Source organism: Phaenicophaeus curvirostris, chromosome 9 (genome assembly GCF_032191515.1).
Source record: "Phaenicophaeus curvirostris isolate KB17595 chromosome 9, BPBGC_Pcur_1.0, whole genome shotgun sequence".
NCBI lineage: Eukaryota > Metazoa > Chordata > Aves > Cuculiformes > Cuculidae > Phaenicophaeus > Phaenicophaeus curvirostris.
In genome coordinates, this window is record NC_091400.1 from 21929375 (window position 1) to 21947156 (window position 17782).

General features: G+C 38.2%; 1 protein-coding gene across 25 annotated transcripts in view; it reads right to left on the reverse strand.

Annotated features, from left to right (window-relative positions):
* The window catches only part of KCNMA1 (potassium calcium-activated channel subfamily M alpha 1), a 438776-nt gene that overhangs the window by 59232 nt on the left and 361762 nt on the right, over nt 1-17782 (reverse strand). For 24 of the 25 annotated variants that reach the window (XM_069863465.1, XM_069863457.1, XM_069863453.1 and 21 more), the window contains one exon: nt 6396-6489. In XM_069863465.1, coding sequence (XP_069719566.1) covers nt 6396-6489 — 94 coding nt within the window. Of the gene's footprint in view, nt 1-6395; nt 6490-10723; nt 11018-17782 lie in introns of all 25 variants that reach the window. The other variant, XM_069863442.1, reaches the window with a different exon arrangement.

Here is a 17782-nt window from a genome sequence, read left to right on the forward strand (position 1 = left end):
CAAGACAGAGTGACGGCTTGTCACAGGCAAACTCCACCGACTCCAGCAACTCGCTGGGACTGGCTGCGAAGGTTGTCACGACATTCTGATGGAATTCAGCAAATGTTTTGTGACTAATACACCCAACATTTGTCGGCTACCATTAGCCATTCCCTGTGACCCTCTGCAGTCTGTGTGGATGGCATTAGGTTGTAATGAGGATTTGTTGCCTACGTGTGTTACACTAATGACGCCTTCTTACTGATCTTTCCTTTCACAGGTTAATCAGCAATTAAATTTGTAAGGATTCAGTACCCACATGCAAGGGGTTTTAGAGAAGCAAACCCAGTGCAACCAGAGAAAGGAAATCTGCAGTTTTCTGCTAAATGCTCTCATTCTTATATTTAGAAGCTATCCTAATATTGGCTACAACCTGACACTGTCTGACTTTTCACTAAATCTACAAAGAATAATGTATCTAACACAGTGGTTGGCACCTCATGCCCTGTGCAAGCTGATGGACTGAGCTAAAAACACTAAATAATTCTCCTTCCTTCCCTCTCATACTGACTGGATGCTGCTGAAGGGTTTTTTATCCTCAGAAGCGTCACTGAAGACTTCATGTTAATCTATCAGGGCTACTAAGGACATTGATATAGAGCTCTTTACTGAATCTTGTTCATTAAAATAGCTTGATACCTCAGGACATGCTCAGAATATGCTTCTGAACTATGAATCCTCTCATACAGAAAAGAAACAAAATAGTTAACTTTCAGACTTCTATATGAGCAATTCAGTGAGGGGTAAACAAGGCACATAGCCAATGGATCTTCTGGTTTTAATATTTCCCATTTACATCTACATAACCTGCAGAACAAACCATCTTTGAGGGGCAGGAGAATGTACTTGAAAAAATAATTTTTCATTTGTAAAAAAATAAACCCACAGTTCAGCAGCACCATGAAATACAGGAGTGCTTTTTGCCATTCAAATGAAGTGTGTAGTCTTTACACCTTATACCAAAAATGACCCCTTTCACAAGTCAAAGCTTATAGGAATACGTTATTTTGTTTAAGCCTGGTTTAAAGCTAAAGAGTTTTTGCTTTTGATAGCCTTGATCTGAGTCGATCTTCTGATACCCTGAACTTTACAAAAAAGCCTGTTCTTGGAAAATTCTCCTTTTCTTTCCTGACATGGATCTCTCATCTCAAAACGCTTGTGCAAGATTTCACAGTACTCTAAATAAAAATCTGATCCTGTTCTTATTCTAATGGCTTACAATGCAGATACCAATGGCAGCATGAGTCAGAAAGCTAACATTCTACTCTTTGTCATTCAAACATTTTCATTCAAACCTTTTTATAAGAGGTTTAAGCTAACATAGTGATTATTGAGCTGCTCCACTTGATAATGTTGGTTGTAGCACAGAAAGTTAGCTTTGGAAATCTTAAACAAAGGACATAAATTTTAGAGTACATGATGGAAATCTCAAAGGCTGAGTGACATAAATATAGGCCATTATTATGATTAATTGGTGAGCTTTCACTTCTTCAAGCCCTACCTTTATGCCTGGCATAGGGATATCATGGAAAATTATCAGATTGAACTTATTTTACCATTTTTTTGCGAGTGGAAAGCTTCCCTCTAGACCTCCCATGACTTTTTTTGGTTCCTGTGAGAAAGCTCATGGAAGAGCAGCACCACAATGGCAGAGGCAATACAAATTCATCCTGAGTGGCACTAGCAGAAATGTGTGTGTACATTTGAATGCATGAGGCTGGGTGGGCAGATGAGGAGATATATGTACAGAGCCACTGTTCCTATACTTAGAAAATTATATCCAACTTCAGGAAAAAAGACAGGAGGTTTTCCCCTCAACTTCAGACAAATAATCTCATTAGGTTTCTGGAAACGCATGCCACAAAGCTCACTTTTTCTGTGTCACTTAGCTGGGTCTTGACAGTCTCTGAGCAAGTTTTATGGTTTGGTTGGAAATTATTTTAGATTCTTGATCATGAAAAATCCTCGGGCTTATGAAATACTCCTTGGCAACACACTGAAAACCCAGCGTCCTCTGATGCCTCTGATTCTTATGTGATCAGGGACACTAATGATAATGACCCTTTGCTGAGTATGCTACTTGTCTAGAGGCCTATGTCAACTACACCACTACAGTCAGAGTGGACAGGGACAAACTATTTGTTTGCTCTTCAGGCCCCTTGGGCCCTGTCATATGCTATTTGTTCTTGCATTAAGAGGTAGTTTGACTCAGCTGGGCTGACATTTCCTTCAAGTCAGTGTATTCCACTCATGCAGTAGCAGCTACCAAAGCATTAAGTGAGGACTTGAGCCCCAGCAACAATCCTTTTAAGTGGCTTTTTTGATTCATATCCAGGGCTTTTCACATTTTACTGGTCATTCCGGAATCCGAAATGACACATTTTTTTTAAAACTAGCCTTGCTAGTTGATATTCAGGTGACATGGCCTCCTCATATTTAACATCGCTCTTCATCAATAACATGCATCAAAACCTGCAACTGTGAGATGATGAACAGGTGACTTCATATCACTGCAGGGCACCAGAGGCATCAAATGGGTCTACTTTCCTTCCCTGTCTTCTGAAGGAGACATGATATGTGATTACTCTATTACTCACAGCTCGTCTTCATTTGCCTTTCACTTTCTATTATAATTTTACTTTTTATCGGAATAGGATGACCTTGTGTTCATAACTCCATTTTTTCCCACTGGAGTTATTTTTAAACAATACCCATGTTCTTGTGGGTTTAATGGGACAGACTTCTGTTGATATAAACCAGATAGAAATAACTATGACATTGCAGAGTAATTTTCTACTTAATTTGCATTTGTAGCTATAGTTGCAAGGGTTTGTTTCTGATTGATTAGGCTCTTGCAGTACGGCATCAGTGTGATTCTGCTCATGTCATTTGATGCGATGCAGAATTTGGTTAGAACAGTGACATTATAAATGTGAATCTAGACCATTTGAGATGCATACAAATAATATTTGTATGCCTACCATCTATTTATTTTAGCTAGCAATTTATTGGCATTTAGAGACAATAACATCAAAAAGATGACATTGAATAGATGTTTTCAATCCCTCTACTCAGATCTTACTTGGTAACACAGCTTTCTACTTATGTGTGAGTAAATCTCAAAAACTCCTATCTTCTGACCAGGTCTAAATAAGCACCTGTCACATCTCCTGTCGTGATGTCCCTATGATACAGCTTCTGTCCTCTGTTCTACTCAGTGACAGCAGAAGTCATAAAGTTTTATCTCATAGCATAATACCCTTTTCGCTAATTTGCCCCAGCCACTGTGGAAATCTAAAGTCTCTGCAGCATTTTTAACATCAACTTAACTGTAGGGGTGCTCAGAAAGTGATTCTAAAGTCACAGCTCTGATTACAATTCATAAATGAACTTCTTTACATACTCCAGACTTCTTGTCCTCCAGGCCCTCTCTAGATCATGACCACGGCTGAGGAGAGGTCTGCTGTTTCTATGGGAAAGACAGGGCTGAAGCTGACTTTGAAAAGAAGCTTTTAAAGTAAATTTAGGAAAAATATTGCAAAGATAAATATCAGCTACAGACACTGCAGTGGTTGAGCTGATGTACCTCTTGTGTACTTTTAGCTCACATACCCTAAAGATTTCTGGGCAGGAAAGCAAGTACCTGTCACTTTAGGTAATTCACAAGGATACAAAATACCAGATAATACAGCCTACCTTGGTTTATCAGAAAGGAGAAAAGCGTTTGGCCATTACACACAAAGCTTAACAGAGTTCTTTCCTGATTGAATCCTCTTTCTCTTATTTATCACCTTGAACCAAAGTTAAGTCAGTGTAGATAAAGGGTAAGACAAAGCGAGAGTTGAGTCTGGGGAGAGGCTGAGGTGCGAACTCAGGGCTGGTGAATAAATTTAGCAGCAAGAGGGAAAAGGAAGAAAACAATGTCTGGATTTGGAAGCCGAGCAAGTTCTCCACTCGCTGCTCGACCTGTATTTAGCAATTCTGATGTGCTACTGAGCAGACAGCTCAGGCTCAGGACGACTACTCTCCCTCAGTCCCTCTTCAGCAGGCAATGAAAGCAGGCTCCACTTTGAAAATCTTCCCCCATCATGCAAACTGACACAGGCATGCTTTTCAAAAACCCACAGCCAATCTGTTGATCATTACTTATTTACAAAGGCCTTCGGGCAGAAAGTCCTGTAAAAACCATACTTGATACGGTATACACTAGCTTTTTCTGCTTGTGGAAAAAAGTACCCCTAAGGCTACCTCAAACCATCACTTTCTATTGCACATAAAATGTACCGTGTAACACTAAAGTATTTAATATATATGGTATAATATATCTACAGGAAAGGCATTTGTGTAGAAGTATGTTACTCTGTATTTGGTAATTTGATGTTTTGCTGAAGGCTATGACTTGAAAAAGCCTGCACCTAGTACAGAGGACCTGTCATCTCAGTACCCAAGAGCCAACAGAATAAAGAAGTACCCTTAAGCAGCAAAACTTTGACACAGCTTTGAAGCATATGAAAACAGTATAACTCCCCAGAATTATTATTACTCAAGATCAAAGAAATGAGGCAGACTTTACATAGCAAACAGGGACAGTGTGCTCAGCTCCAAATGTTTCAGCCCTCTCTCACTCTCTCTCCCTATTTCTATTTCTTTCTGCTTCCCCAAAATTAGGATTTGGTGTGGAGAAGAATCTCCCACACATCTAAAACTTTAAGTGATTAAAACTATTAGCGAGAGATAAGATGATTGTCCGAAGGTAAGGAAATTGAAAATGATGCTAGCATGACAACTGGCACCATAAAAATGAGAAGCTTGCCAGTACGTTCATTTTATTCTTCCTCATAAACTGTAAACAAGCATGTAAATCAGTGTCATATGGGCAAGGCTGAGCTAAGAGGAAGGCAGAGAACTTTTAATGATACATTAAACAGAAATAGATGGTCAACAGGGAAAAAAAAAGCCACAGCTGGGTGCATTTTCCTCTGTGAATCAATCTCACTTTTGGTTCTGTAGTCTAAACAGAGATGAAGACAACTTGTAGATGTCCTTGACTATGCCCTATCCTGCAGTAACGATAAACAACTACAGATGCTTCTGCAACTGGCCAAAGAAATTTCCAGCCTACTAACTGAAACATAAAGAGAGTATTACCTAGCTGCATCCTGAAAGGAAGAAAATCCTTGCCAACAATAAAAGATAAAAGTGATTTTATGTAAAAAAAAAATAAATATATATATAGTCATATTAATTTTTTCACTTAACCTCTGTGACTGCAGGCTAATTACAGTTATGCAAACCCTAAACTGCAAAAATGCATCTGTTTATATATGTAAATAAATGCACATTTTTGTGTGTGTGTGTGTACATATATAAATATATGCAGTGGGATACTTCTGCTCTGGTATTTAATTCTGGATACAATTATGGGCCGAGGTTCTAGCCTGGCTGCTTTAGATGTGGAAAACCAGAGCAGTACCAGACTCCTTGTAGAAAATTCCATGTGTGCTACCTGATCCTGTCCTGACTGACTCAAGCAGGCAAAAGGTGAAGCACAGTCAGACAGAATGCAAACACCATATTATTTTAATAGATTCGTATTTCTTGTTGCAGTTACAGTTTTCACAGACCTCTTAGTGGTAATTTGTCCTATGGAAGGAAACTACATAGTAGTACTGGTGTAAAATAATGTACACATGGCAACAGGGGAAAAATATCACTAACAAGATGATGTTTTCATCACCCACTTTTAGAGAATACACTACCGTCTTAAAAATCCCTGTATTTCATAATTCATGTGCTTTTAGCCTGAGTAAAACTGCATTAGTTTTGAACTTTGCTTTGGCAAGTACATAGATTATTAGACTTTTTTATCAGTCTAAATCAATTAACGGATATTTGATTTCAATCGACAGGATAAAAGGAAGGTAATATTCAGGTTCATTTTTGATTGTGATGATACATCTCACATATGGCCTTAAGTACAGAAAACAGTACTCAGAGGGAATCCAACAAAAAGAGAATTGCCAGAGGCAAACTAACCACATGAGTTCCCCTGATTGGTTTCTGCTATCATTAGTGCCACTGCTGTTTAAGAACTACACACGGACAGGACAGGGTGACAGCTAAGACTTTAAAGCCTATGTATTTTTCAAACAGCTTTTCAAACTGTTTTTCATGACAGAATTTTTTTCAGCTCTATCATTAACTGCTGACAAGCTGACAGAATAAATACTTCAGCCTTTCAGAAACTATCTAACAATCTTTTTTTTCCACACTCTCCCCTTATTTTTGATGTTGGGGGAGGAGAAGAGGAAGGAAGGAAGAAAGGCGATGAAGATATGAGTCTCTTACAGGCTTACCTCATCAGTTTGGGTGAGGAGTTGGGTGAATTTCGCATGCCTCCATTTCGCTGCTTTTTTTTGGGTGACAGTGTTGACGGCTGCTCATCTTCAACTGGAAATATAAGGAACTCATGAGATTAAGTACTGCTCGAAGTGCAATATGAAATACAAGTGAAGTAGCAAAGAACACACACTCTATGTCCATTCACGCACTGATACTTCATTGCTAACATAGGCCCAACAGTAATAAAAATCAAATGCATGTTAGTCAAAGAGATTGGTTTGAAGAAGCAGGGAAGAATACCAGGGTTTTCAACACAGGCTTTCAAATTGGGTTCATACTCCAAAAACAAAGAGGGGGAACCACATTCGGGTTATTCTGAGAGTTATTTTCAGTTAATCTGTGCTACAGAAAAGTAGAATTAGTGCTCTGCTATATTCCCAAAAAGATAAAGTACTATTTGCAATACCAATGTAACAGCTGCCAGCCTGGTTTTGGTAGTGAACTAGATACCAGTTGGTTCTTGCTCCTCACATGCCAAACAACAGAGTCTTCATGAAGAGATGTAAAATATTCAATGCCTTGATGTTCAATGATTCAGTTAGTTGGGAATGCAAACGCAGCCTGCCATTGTGCAGAGATCTCCAGCACAAGTCAGACCTCATTGCTCTACCCTTCTCACAAAAGGGAGTTTTAACAGGAGCAAACAGAATGAGGTTGAATGGAAGTGGGGAGACAATACCTGTATAACAGAGGATGCATGAGTTATGCAGTCTTTTAATGAGGATGAGGTGTGATTTCAATGACAGATCAATTTCCAGATGGAAAATCACTTATAGTTTTGCCAGTCATAAACTACTCTTGGATAACCTATGTCACAATACGTACTACTTAAAAAAATGCAGCTTCCTAATACCTCATCTATAAGAATTAACCATCACCTTTACTGTTTCAAGATTTTTACTGCAATGGTGATAGGACAAGGGGGAACGGGTATAAAGTGGAGAGGGGCAGATTTAGACTAGACGTTAGGAAGAATTTCTTCACCGTGAGTGGTGAGATGCTGGAACGGGTTGCCAAGGGAAGTGGTGGCTGCCCCATCCCTGGAGGTGTTCAAGGCCAGGTTAGATAAGGCCTTGGGCAGCCTGATCTAGTGAGATGTCTCTGCCCATGGCAGGGGGGTTGGAACTAGGTGATCTTTAAGGACCCTTCCAACCCTAAATATTCTATGATTCTATGATTCTATAACCTGTGCATACAGGTTTTTTTACAGGTGCTATCAAAGGGAATTACGCCTGCTTTCTCAAATTCACACTAATGCTGAATTGTTCTAATATAAATAAGGAAAAAAGGATTTTTTTTTGCCATCATATTGTTAAGTGAAAAATGAACTAGAAGATAATAAGACTGATGCCTAGGAAGCTGTTACTTTAAAGCTAAGAATAAAGAGATTAGTGGTAGTAGCTATATCAAAAGAGCTTAATACACATCACAAGTGCACAAGCAGAGGCTGGGGAAAAAAAATTCTATTTGCAACAAGCTACGCAGAAATAACAACAAAACTTGGATATATGTCACCTGCCTTAGACTAGCTGGAAAGAAATTAAGCAATATCCTTCTGCTATAACCCTCTGCTGACACTATTTTATTACAGACTGTGTTCTAGCCTGTCATGTCTGTCTGTTTGCCCAGGTCTGCTAAGGAACTTCATTTTGCCTTGGTCAAGACTGAAGGACTGCGCCCTGAAAAGACTGAAGTGCTGTCTTATTAAATGATGGGGCATCACCTGACATGTCAAGGGAATCAAAACAAAAGAAAATATTGCAAAAGAAAAACAACAAAAGAAAACTAAGGCAAAAAAAAAAATGCCCCAAAGAGTGGTGTAAAAGGCAATGCCTAGATCAGAGCAATGACTCTACAGTAATGATTTATTTCACTAACTTAACTGACCTAATCTCGTTTTAAATTTGCTTATCAAAAAACTATACCCATGCTATTCCACACAGACAACAGATTGCTTTCAAGCTATACACTGTGCTCTTTTGTTCTTCACAGGACAGAAATATCTGGTTCCAATATGATGAATCCACCACTTAAGAGATCAAAGGAAAAGATCCATGCAAAATGTTAACCAGCGACAACTGAAATGTTTTGCTTTCTTAGTAGTAAAAACTCTTAAACTTCACTTAATTCAATCTGCTGCCATGGAGTTACAGAATGTTTGTCAAGAGAATCGGCACTGCACCATAACTAAAGCACATTGTTATACTATTTTAACAGTTTAAGGAAGATATACAGCCACCAGAACTACGTGCAAAGGTTACATTGACACAAGTGAACTGTAGATCATAGTATAGACAGAAATATTTATCTGAACAACAGAAAGCACTATTAACAAAGAGGACTTTTCTAAGTTTTCAGCCAGCTAATAAGACTCCTGTCTGATCCTTTCAAATAGTAAGTTACTACAAGAAGGATCTTTTGTACTCCGTGGTCCAACATTTCTGTTCTCCAGTGCTGCCAGGTAATACTACCCTGCTGTACAATTGAAAATCAGCACCTTACTAGTAATTATCCAGAATAACCATTTCTAGAACCAGACTTCTAGCAGTCTGTAGTTATTTCTGTTACTTCATCTACAATAAATATGCTCCCTCTTTTGATATGTGCTTGTCATATACAAACCGTGTTACTGTCACCAAATGCCTGGGAAGCCCAAGGTTAATGTGGCTCACTAGTTAATACCTGTTAGAGGTGCCTTCAGAGGGACCTCAATTTGTTGCCTCGCTTAAGCAAGGAAGCCATTTATTCTCACTGCAGCAATGAAAGGTGATCTCTCTTATTCATATCCCATCTAAACAAGATTTTGTTTTTCAATGAAACCTGTGGGCGAACTTTAAAGGCAGTTTAGAAATGCAGCTCCATAAAAACAGGAGGGAGGGAATCCATGAAGCTGAAATATGGGAATAGTGTATAACGGACACCATTACCCACGATCTGGTTCCCAAAAGTGGAGCACTGACAATTCAGGAGTGGCTTCTTAGTAGAAAGAAGGATATAAAACATATTTAATTATTATCCTTCTGATACTTTTATCAATTTCCTGCATATTTGAAGAAATAGATCTAGCAACATTTTTAGTAAAGCCATAAAATCTCATTTTAGTTTCATGGTTCCTGTGTCCACATTAATTTAAAAGGAAGTCTTAAATTTGCTTGTTCTTATGAAAGACAACCATATTTGAATAATGGGCTGTGATATATGACAACTCGACTCCAATGTTGTATGTTTGACCTAGTGCTTTTGTTAATGAGAATGTGTCCCCATTTTTAGTGGTTTTGATGTCTTTATGCTACAGGATGTGTATTAAAATACAGTCAAGTTACATTATGCAGACTTTCTTTACCAGCTTTCATGAAAATTGCAAATACATTCAAGAATGGGACACAGAATATTACAGGATCAGAACTCAACCCAGCCCCTAAATTCTAATAAAATTCAAGAGCTTATTTGCACATCCCTAAGTACAACACTTAATGCACTGTTGTAACAACCCAGTGCTCACTTGTCTAATAGGCAGCGAATCTAACAGTTGTGCAGTTCAGGGAGATTTGGCGCTAGAAAAATGTCAGGCAAGTCTAATGAGGCTTCAGATGCTCCAGTTTATGCTAGAGTTTAATTTAAAGTTACAACTGATGTTTTAACATGTTTGCTTATTCTTGAGTAAAGAGGATTCATTATTTCAATGACATAACATCCAGACAATGTTCCATGAATTGATTTAAGATGTGCTGGTAATTTTAACAGCCTTAATGTGGAGCCGAACATCTGTAATAACATATTATTTGACTTTTATCCTCATTTCATTTTTTAAGCAAAATAAAGGGAATGTCTTTCAGAAACAGTGGACAAATTAATAACTTTTTTCTTTGTTATATTATTACTATTTTTTTAAATAAATCTGTCTCCTTCACTGCCTCTCCCAGTTTGCTAGCAGAACAGTTTACAGACACTGTTTTTCAGATGCTAAAAAAAGCTGGACTTCAAAATAACAGCTATGTTATTAAGCATTACACAAGCTAGAATACCTGGTAAACTCATTCTGCCTGGCACATAAATGCTTCAGAGGAAATAAACCATATGAAAGGTAAGGCACAAACCAACCAAAAATTATTAGTCGAGTAGCTATCTTGATTAACTTATTAATCACCACATCTGGAGAAACCCACATCTGTAAGCGCTTAACAGGGCATTAGTAATGTCATCGTCACATTGAAAACAGGCTGCAAAAAACCATGCACAAACCACTCTATCGCCTTATGCATCCAACTACGGGGCTACCTACGGAGATCTTGGTTCAACCCAGGATTTTGGGCATGGTAGTGGTATTTTACAGGCAAGCTGAGCGCCCTTTGCAATCTACAGTACGTAGATTTTCCTTGTTCAACAGAACCCAGTAAGTTAAGGTGCAGCAGCGAGGGGTTGGTGGGCAGGAAGAGGCTCCCTTTACGGTTATTAACAAGTGGAACAGGTTCCAGGATTCCTTCAGTGGACTTGGCACCAGCCAGTACATTAGGAGTTGCATTCTTGAATTGATACGAACATTTTGGGGAACTTGATCTAGCTGCATTCTTTACTTCTAAATGATAAGAAAAAACTTAAATTAATGTCTTTGTATTAAAAATTATTTCAAACCATAGGCATGAATCAATTTTGATATTATGTGGAATTACAGACGTTAAAGCTTAAAGTAGCAGTTTCTGCATTTGAAATAAAGGTTTATACTTGCAGCTTTCCTAAGTTTTTTTTCCTAAAGATGGCTTTTTATAAAAGAATACTAATAAAAGGATTATTCCACAATATTATCATCTTTAAGCAATAATCCCATCCTAGGGTAAGTGTCTCTGAAGCAACACTTATTTCCCACATGTTGATAAAGACTTTGAGATTTACTAGCTGTGGAAGATGTTTATGCCTTTGAATCTACTGAAAATGACAGGGGAGGTAGAGCACTCGGCTGCTATTAAGATAAATAAAGAATAACAAAAAAAAGTAAACACCTCAAAATTGTGCAAGCACACTTCTGGAATTAAACGGATGTTTAGGAACCTCCATAAGAGTTGTTGAGTATTCAGAAGTGCTGAATACTGTAAATTTCAGGACATACATAGCACCTCCAAAAAGAAAGCAGTAAATTGAATTTCCTACATATGGTTTTAGCTTCAAACTGTCATTCTTAGTCCTCCAATTCTAATATAGCACAGGTAATTAAACAAAGCCCCCATAATAATACCTCTAAGAAATGCTGTCCTCTGTAAGACAGTAATAAAATGGTTTTTTAGTAAAAATATGCAGTAATGATCTTCTGATGTTTGTTTCACACTGAAAGAGTATATTATAGACAGAAGGCAGATTACTGAGCCATTAAGATATTATATTCTGTTATGTCCCATGAGGTGAGGAGATTAGGTAGAGAATAGTTTACAGACTGATAATCTTGCAGCACTATTTCCACGTGCTTAAATTGCCTTAAAGTTTGCATGGGTGACTTCCAGTAGGCAGTAGCTCCAAACTACTTTAGGAGGTTGGCATGTTTTCTGGCATCATTGTCTTGTTTACCATCAGCTAGAAACATTACCTGGTAATGGCAAAGAGACAGAAATAGCACCCACTACAGCACTAGTGTTCAGCACAAAATCTGCCTCTCTAACAAAAAAAGAGAGTGATCGTATGTGAATTACAAGAGTCACTTGAACGTACATTTTAACAAGGTTCAACTATTTGATGACAAAGCATCCAATGCTGTTCAATGATCCCTGAATTAATGGCTTGCAGTTACTCCGACTGCGGTTGATAGGAAAATCAGTGAGAACAGAACTAGAGTCCAACTCACAACATTATTCTGCTCTTTTCTAATTGCAGTAACATTTAAAGTATAATGACAATGCATACTCCTGAGAGTTCACACCAATTTCAAATCACTGGAGGAGAGCAAATCTCCTTGATTAGCAAAATTGTGACCAAAAAAAAGCTGTGTACCATATCAGATACGTTACTTGAAAATTACCAATCTTACCTCAGAGTTACTAGTATTTTGTCACATCTTTGATATTTCTCCAGTGAAAACAATTTTAAGATGATAAAACAGATCTGCAAAGACCTCCCTCCCTACAGAAGTCCCCAGTCAAGCATACATTTGAACACTTAGAGATGCATCAGTTCAGCTCTATTGTTAAAGTACAGGCAGTAATATTGGAAATAATCTTTATAAATCCACGTGCCTGAATCAAAGTATCTTCACATACAATGGAAGAAGACCAAAACCTATTAATAACTCTCATCCATCCTTCAATCAAGTTGTTTAAGAAACATCATAATCTTTTTACAGCCTGTTCTGGAGTCCAGTAAGTGATGGTTTCAGACACCAGCCCTGACTATTAAGAACTAACAGTGTATGTCTTGTGGCATATTCCATGCAGGTATAAGCAAGCTTTCCCAAGATGTTGTGCGTGCAGTGGCACAGCATGAGCCAGAACTAAAATACCCTGTCTTTCGGTACAGCTTCATAGCCTGAGCTTGGCATCATATTTAATAGCATCACATGATCTTGTTCAGCATGAAGGCAGACTGAGCTGCTTCAAACACATCCTACCTCCCCTCATTTCCAACAGTGTGGAATGGTACAACTACTGAAAAGCAAAACATTAAACAATGGGGATAACAGAGTTGCCTTTTTTTTGGTCAAATTATTCCAGATTTAAAAGTTCTAACTACCGGTTTCATCCCATGACCTCTCATCTCCTGCCTCTTACTGGAGCTCAGCTGCTTCAGATGAAAATGGAAGAAGCCCCAGAGAGGGTGACTATGAAATACCTTTTTTCTTTCTGACTCCAGCGGATTACGACTCCTGTTTTTCTACTCCATCTTGAAAAGCAAAGATTACAATATAATATCTGAATAACATCTTTGGTAGAGATAATTATCTCCTTGTCCATTCTTCTAATACGATTATACATTTTTTTACCCTAGAAGAGTAAAACTGGTTATTTTTAGACTAAATAGCCTGTCAAGTTGTACGTGCACGCTGTGCCACAAACAAAAGCACATCGCGATACACATGGAACTACATCTGCAAGCACGGAGGTGAGAGTTTGAACACAAGATATTACTGTCCTTTCAGATCAAGCAGTGCTGTACAACTAGGTGAGAAATACAGGCCAACACCATCACTTCTGCAGAGACATTCTATAATGTGCAGAATCTTAAACAGTTATAGTTTTTATAGAATTCTGCTATTCAGCAAAGGTAGTTTCTTTTTAACAATTTCTTTAAAATTTGACTGGGTGCTTGCACAGCTAGGCTAGCTGCTTTCCATTGAAAACATATCTAGGAAACAAAGATTGCTCTTAGTTATATGGAACAAAATACATCCTTCCATACTGTCACTGCCTCCCTATGTATGCTAACAAAACTGTCTGGATTGGGGTAATCTCTTGTACCACTGTACTATGTTAAATTTCCAAACCCAACAGGGCTCTCTTCTGAGTATGTGATGAGCTTAGCACCAGCTACTCTACTACAAGAGAATCATTTTCTAGTCATAGATTAGTTTTGCTTTATCTAAGATGACATATGCCTTTATTTTCAATGCAAATGGTCACAGGACAGGTGTACTGCCTGCATTCTTTACCATGTCAAAGTCCATTAGAACTATTCAGGACACCTGTCATGTATCCATAGGTCATTATTATTGTTGACTAACAGAAACACTTACTGGCCATTTTGAGAGCAACTTCTGAATAGCTTTTTGAGAATGACAAACAACTAGGAAGTGAATAAGAGTAGCGCATGAGTAAGAAACTCCATGTTTTCTGTGGTATTTCCTAAATGCAGCCGGGGTGAGCATCACCTGCTTTTGGTAAATGCTTTACAGAACTTGCCCGAGAAACCTATCAACATTAGTCAGATAAAAACCAATGTCTATAAAATGTGAGATATTAACACAATTTATAAAAGGTATTTTGAAGCTGCATAAATTCCTATTCCTTCCCTCCACCCTCAAGAACTCCCTTTCAAGCTCAATGAATACACACTTGCCCATAGACTACATTAGAGAATCACGCCTGTTTCTATTTCTATACATTTTATTTATTATAATGAAGATAATTTGAAATGCAATCTGCAACTCCCTGAACATCTTTAAAACAACCAATGTAGTTAATCTAGCGCCCATGGCAATCTCTATTTATTCTTTGCGAGCATACACTTGCCATAACTTAAAACTAGGCTGAGCTTTAATTTAAATGTAAGAAGGCAGAATACCAGTACAGTGCTTCCAACAAAATGGCTGAAACTGGCTTCAGCGTGATTTGCCTGGAAGGGAAGATGAAAATGTGTTTTAAAGGAGAAAAAATATCCTGACCAAAACCAGACATTCTAAACAACCCCCGCCCATCACCACTGCTCCTTTCCTCCCCCATCTCGATCAGCTGCTAGGCTTTCAGCACCAGTTTTCACCAGACACTAGCACAATGTTTTCCTTCATAGTCAGCCATCAGCCAGAGCTGTCACTTGCAGATACTTCATTTTCGTTTCAGTCTAATTCATACCGCACCCCCTTCATCTCCATCGTGCGGAATGCCATGTCACAGCACAGACATGCCAGATCCAGCACTAGGAGTACAGAGAGCATTTTTAACAGTTAAACCATCTTGGTTTGAAAAAATACTTTCTTTCTCCCCCTCAACTGAACTGTTCTCTTTCTCCTAAGCATCTTCCCAGCTGACCTCCAAAGGAGCAATCACCATTCTGCAATCTGGCACATCTTCCGAAAAGCTCAGCCTTCCCGTGGCAGGTGAAGCTGCAGCTCTGTATTACTAAACACAAATAATCAATATGTTGATTGAGCTCTTGGCTACCAGAGGTTTGTTTTGATCGGAGTGACAGTGAGCATGACTTCTTTCTTTCAATGACAAGCCTGTTTAGACTTTGCTACCTACCACTTTGTGAATCAGGCAACTGAAAATACCCACAGCAATTCCTCCAAACTGTCAGCTATTGCTGCGATTCCACCCAGCACCCCCTGTACAAGACAACAGATTAACCATTAGGCTAGATATGTTGAAAATATACAGCTTCAACCTTTCCCCAGCTAGCTCAGAGCGATGTATAGATGATTATTTCAACCGTCAGCTGCCGCATAGACTTAAACCCCTGCACAATAACTCCTGGATTCATCTGCCCCTTGTCAAACTCGTGCAGCTTTAGTTTGAGCATACGTAGTGTGGCAGTTTCACTGAGGATCTAGAATAATCCAGACGGCTGCTGTCTCTTTGTTAACAGCAAGCTAAACTGATGAGTTTGTAATGCATTTCTTATCAAAGGTAGTTTCAAACAAGAAAATGTGCTCAATTAGTTGAGGTTGGAATTTAGCATCATATTGCAATAGGTTTGAATAAGAACATTTGTTATTTGTCAGGAAAACAGTATTATTCATCTCCTTTAAAAATCACTTTATGCCAATAAATGATTCTTTTTTATTTTTTTTTTTACCTGATTTTTTGGAGGTGACTGATGTAATGAAACCGTGGACTGGAAACTACAATGCAATGGGGCTCGATGAGATAAAAGAATGCTAATTTTAAACACTGCAGAGCAGAGTTTGTTTGGTGACTTTAAACTAAGAAATCCAAATGGAACAGGATTGCTAGTTCGGTTTCTACATGCATTACAAACTCAGGGAAATGTATTTCACTGTTTGTTTTTGTTTTATGCAACAAGAACCAAATATGCTAGTATCTCTACATACCAGCATCATTAGAAAAGCAGGTGAGGCTCACCAGATTTTACTTGCAGTGTGTGCCACCTGAGGCACATCAAGATCCAAGAATGTCAAAAACATATCACCTCCAAACATTTTACAAATGCTGAATGGTGCTTGCACAAGACAGTCACCTTAAAACAGTGCAGCCCAAGAAATACCTTCTTTTCTTATGTTTTCTTTTTCCTTCTCTCTTTGTCCCAGGCTCACACCTTTTGGCTAAAGGCATTTAAGACTGAACAACAAATGTAGTACTCTCATATCTTTTTTTTTCCTACTGGCATCCAATGCTTAAATTTTATATTAATAATACATGGTCTTTCAGACTTAATTCTCCTCACACATAAAGGATTGAAACTCAGCAACAGATATATTCCTCACCTTTGCTTTTCCCTGAATGCTGTAAAAAGACAGTTAATAGAAAAAGTGGAATGTTTCTAGGCTGGATCCTGTCAGGTACTCTATACGGCTGCTCTGATATTCTGTGAAACCATGATAAACTTTAAGTTCCTGAGCTTTTAGGGTTACACGTGTATATAGAATGAAAGACAGACTGCAAAGGGGTTTAGAAACCCAGCAAACTTTTAACTTCAATTTTGTAGTGAGAAAAAAGTCAGAGGATGGCTCTACATTACTTTGATTTATTTTTAGGGGTAAAACAAACCCCAAAGACTCCTGCAGAACTTTGATTTTTCCTTCTTTGCTCCTCCACTTTTGTGCAAGAGCATAATTACTAGAAGTGCTTTCCAGAGACAGCAGTTGTTATCACTTCCTTATTACTAGGACTGCAGCAAGCAAGGAAGTGGTTTAAGGCTGTTTAAACTGTGGTTGGTCTGCTGAAGAAATGTTTTTTCTTTCAGAGAAAACACATTGACTTTGCTGGATCAGGAGCTGTTCGTATCTCACACTTCAGGGTGCAAGCTGATAAAATGGGGCAGGAAGAAAGCCTCTCATACATACAGCATTTCACAATTGGATTGGGAAATTTAAAGAAGAAAGACTTCAGATTTCATGGACCTGATTTCTCGTACCTATATAGATGTCTATATATAATGTGATACTATTTGTTTGTAACAACCATCTTCACTTTCTACTTTCTTTAATTCCTAATTAAATCTTAACTTATATTCACAGAAAGTTCATTGACCCTTAAACATCTTTTCTGACGCAGATTTTAGTATTCCCTCACAGATTTTTCTTGATTTTTAGTCTCCATTACCTTCAATATTTATGATTCAAGCAAGTAATTATATTTTTATTGGAAAACTGTCAAATGAAAAGTTAAAAACAAAAAGCAACAGTGGGCTTTTTTTTCCCTTGACCATTTAATTATCCAGCTGACCTCTCCACATGTTGCACCCATACAGAATGCTATTTGGGTACAGTAAAGTTTATTTTGGGAAAGAGTAAAGAAAGGAAGATGTGTCTAAACTGTAGAACTTAAAACAGATCATGGACTACATTCATGGGGGTCTGTTCTCCAGACACACATCAAAGGGAAGGGAATTGACTTTGTCTTTTGAGAGCGTGCCTTGGAGAATAAGGAAACTCAAAGACTCTCATCGGTTATGATGAGCGTAAATA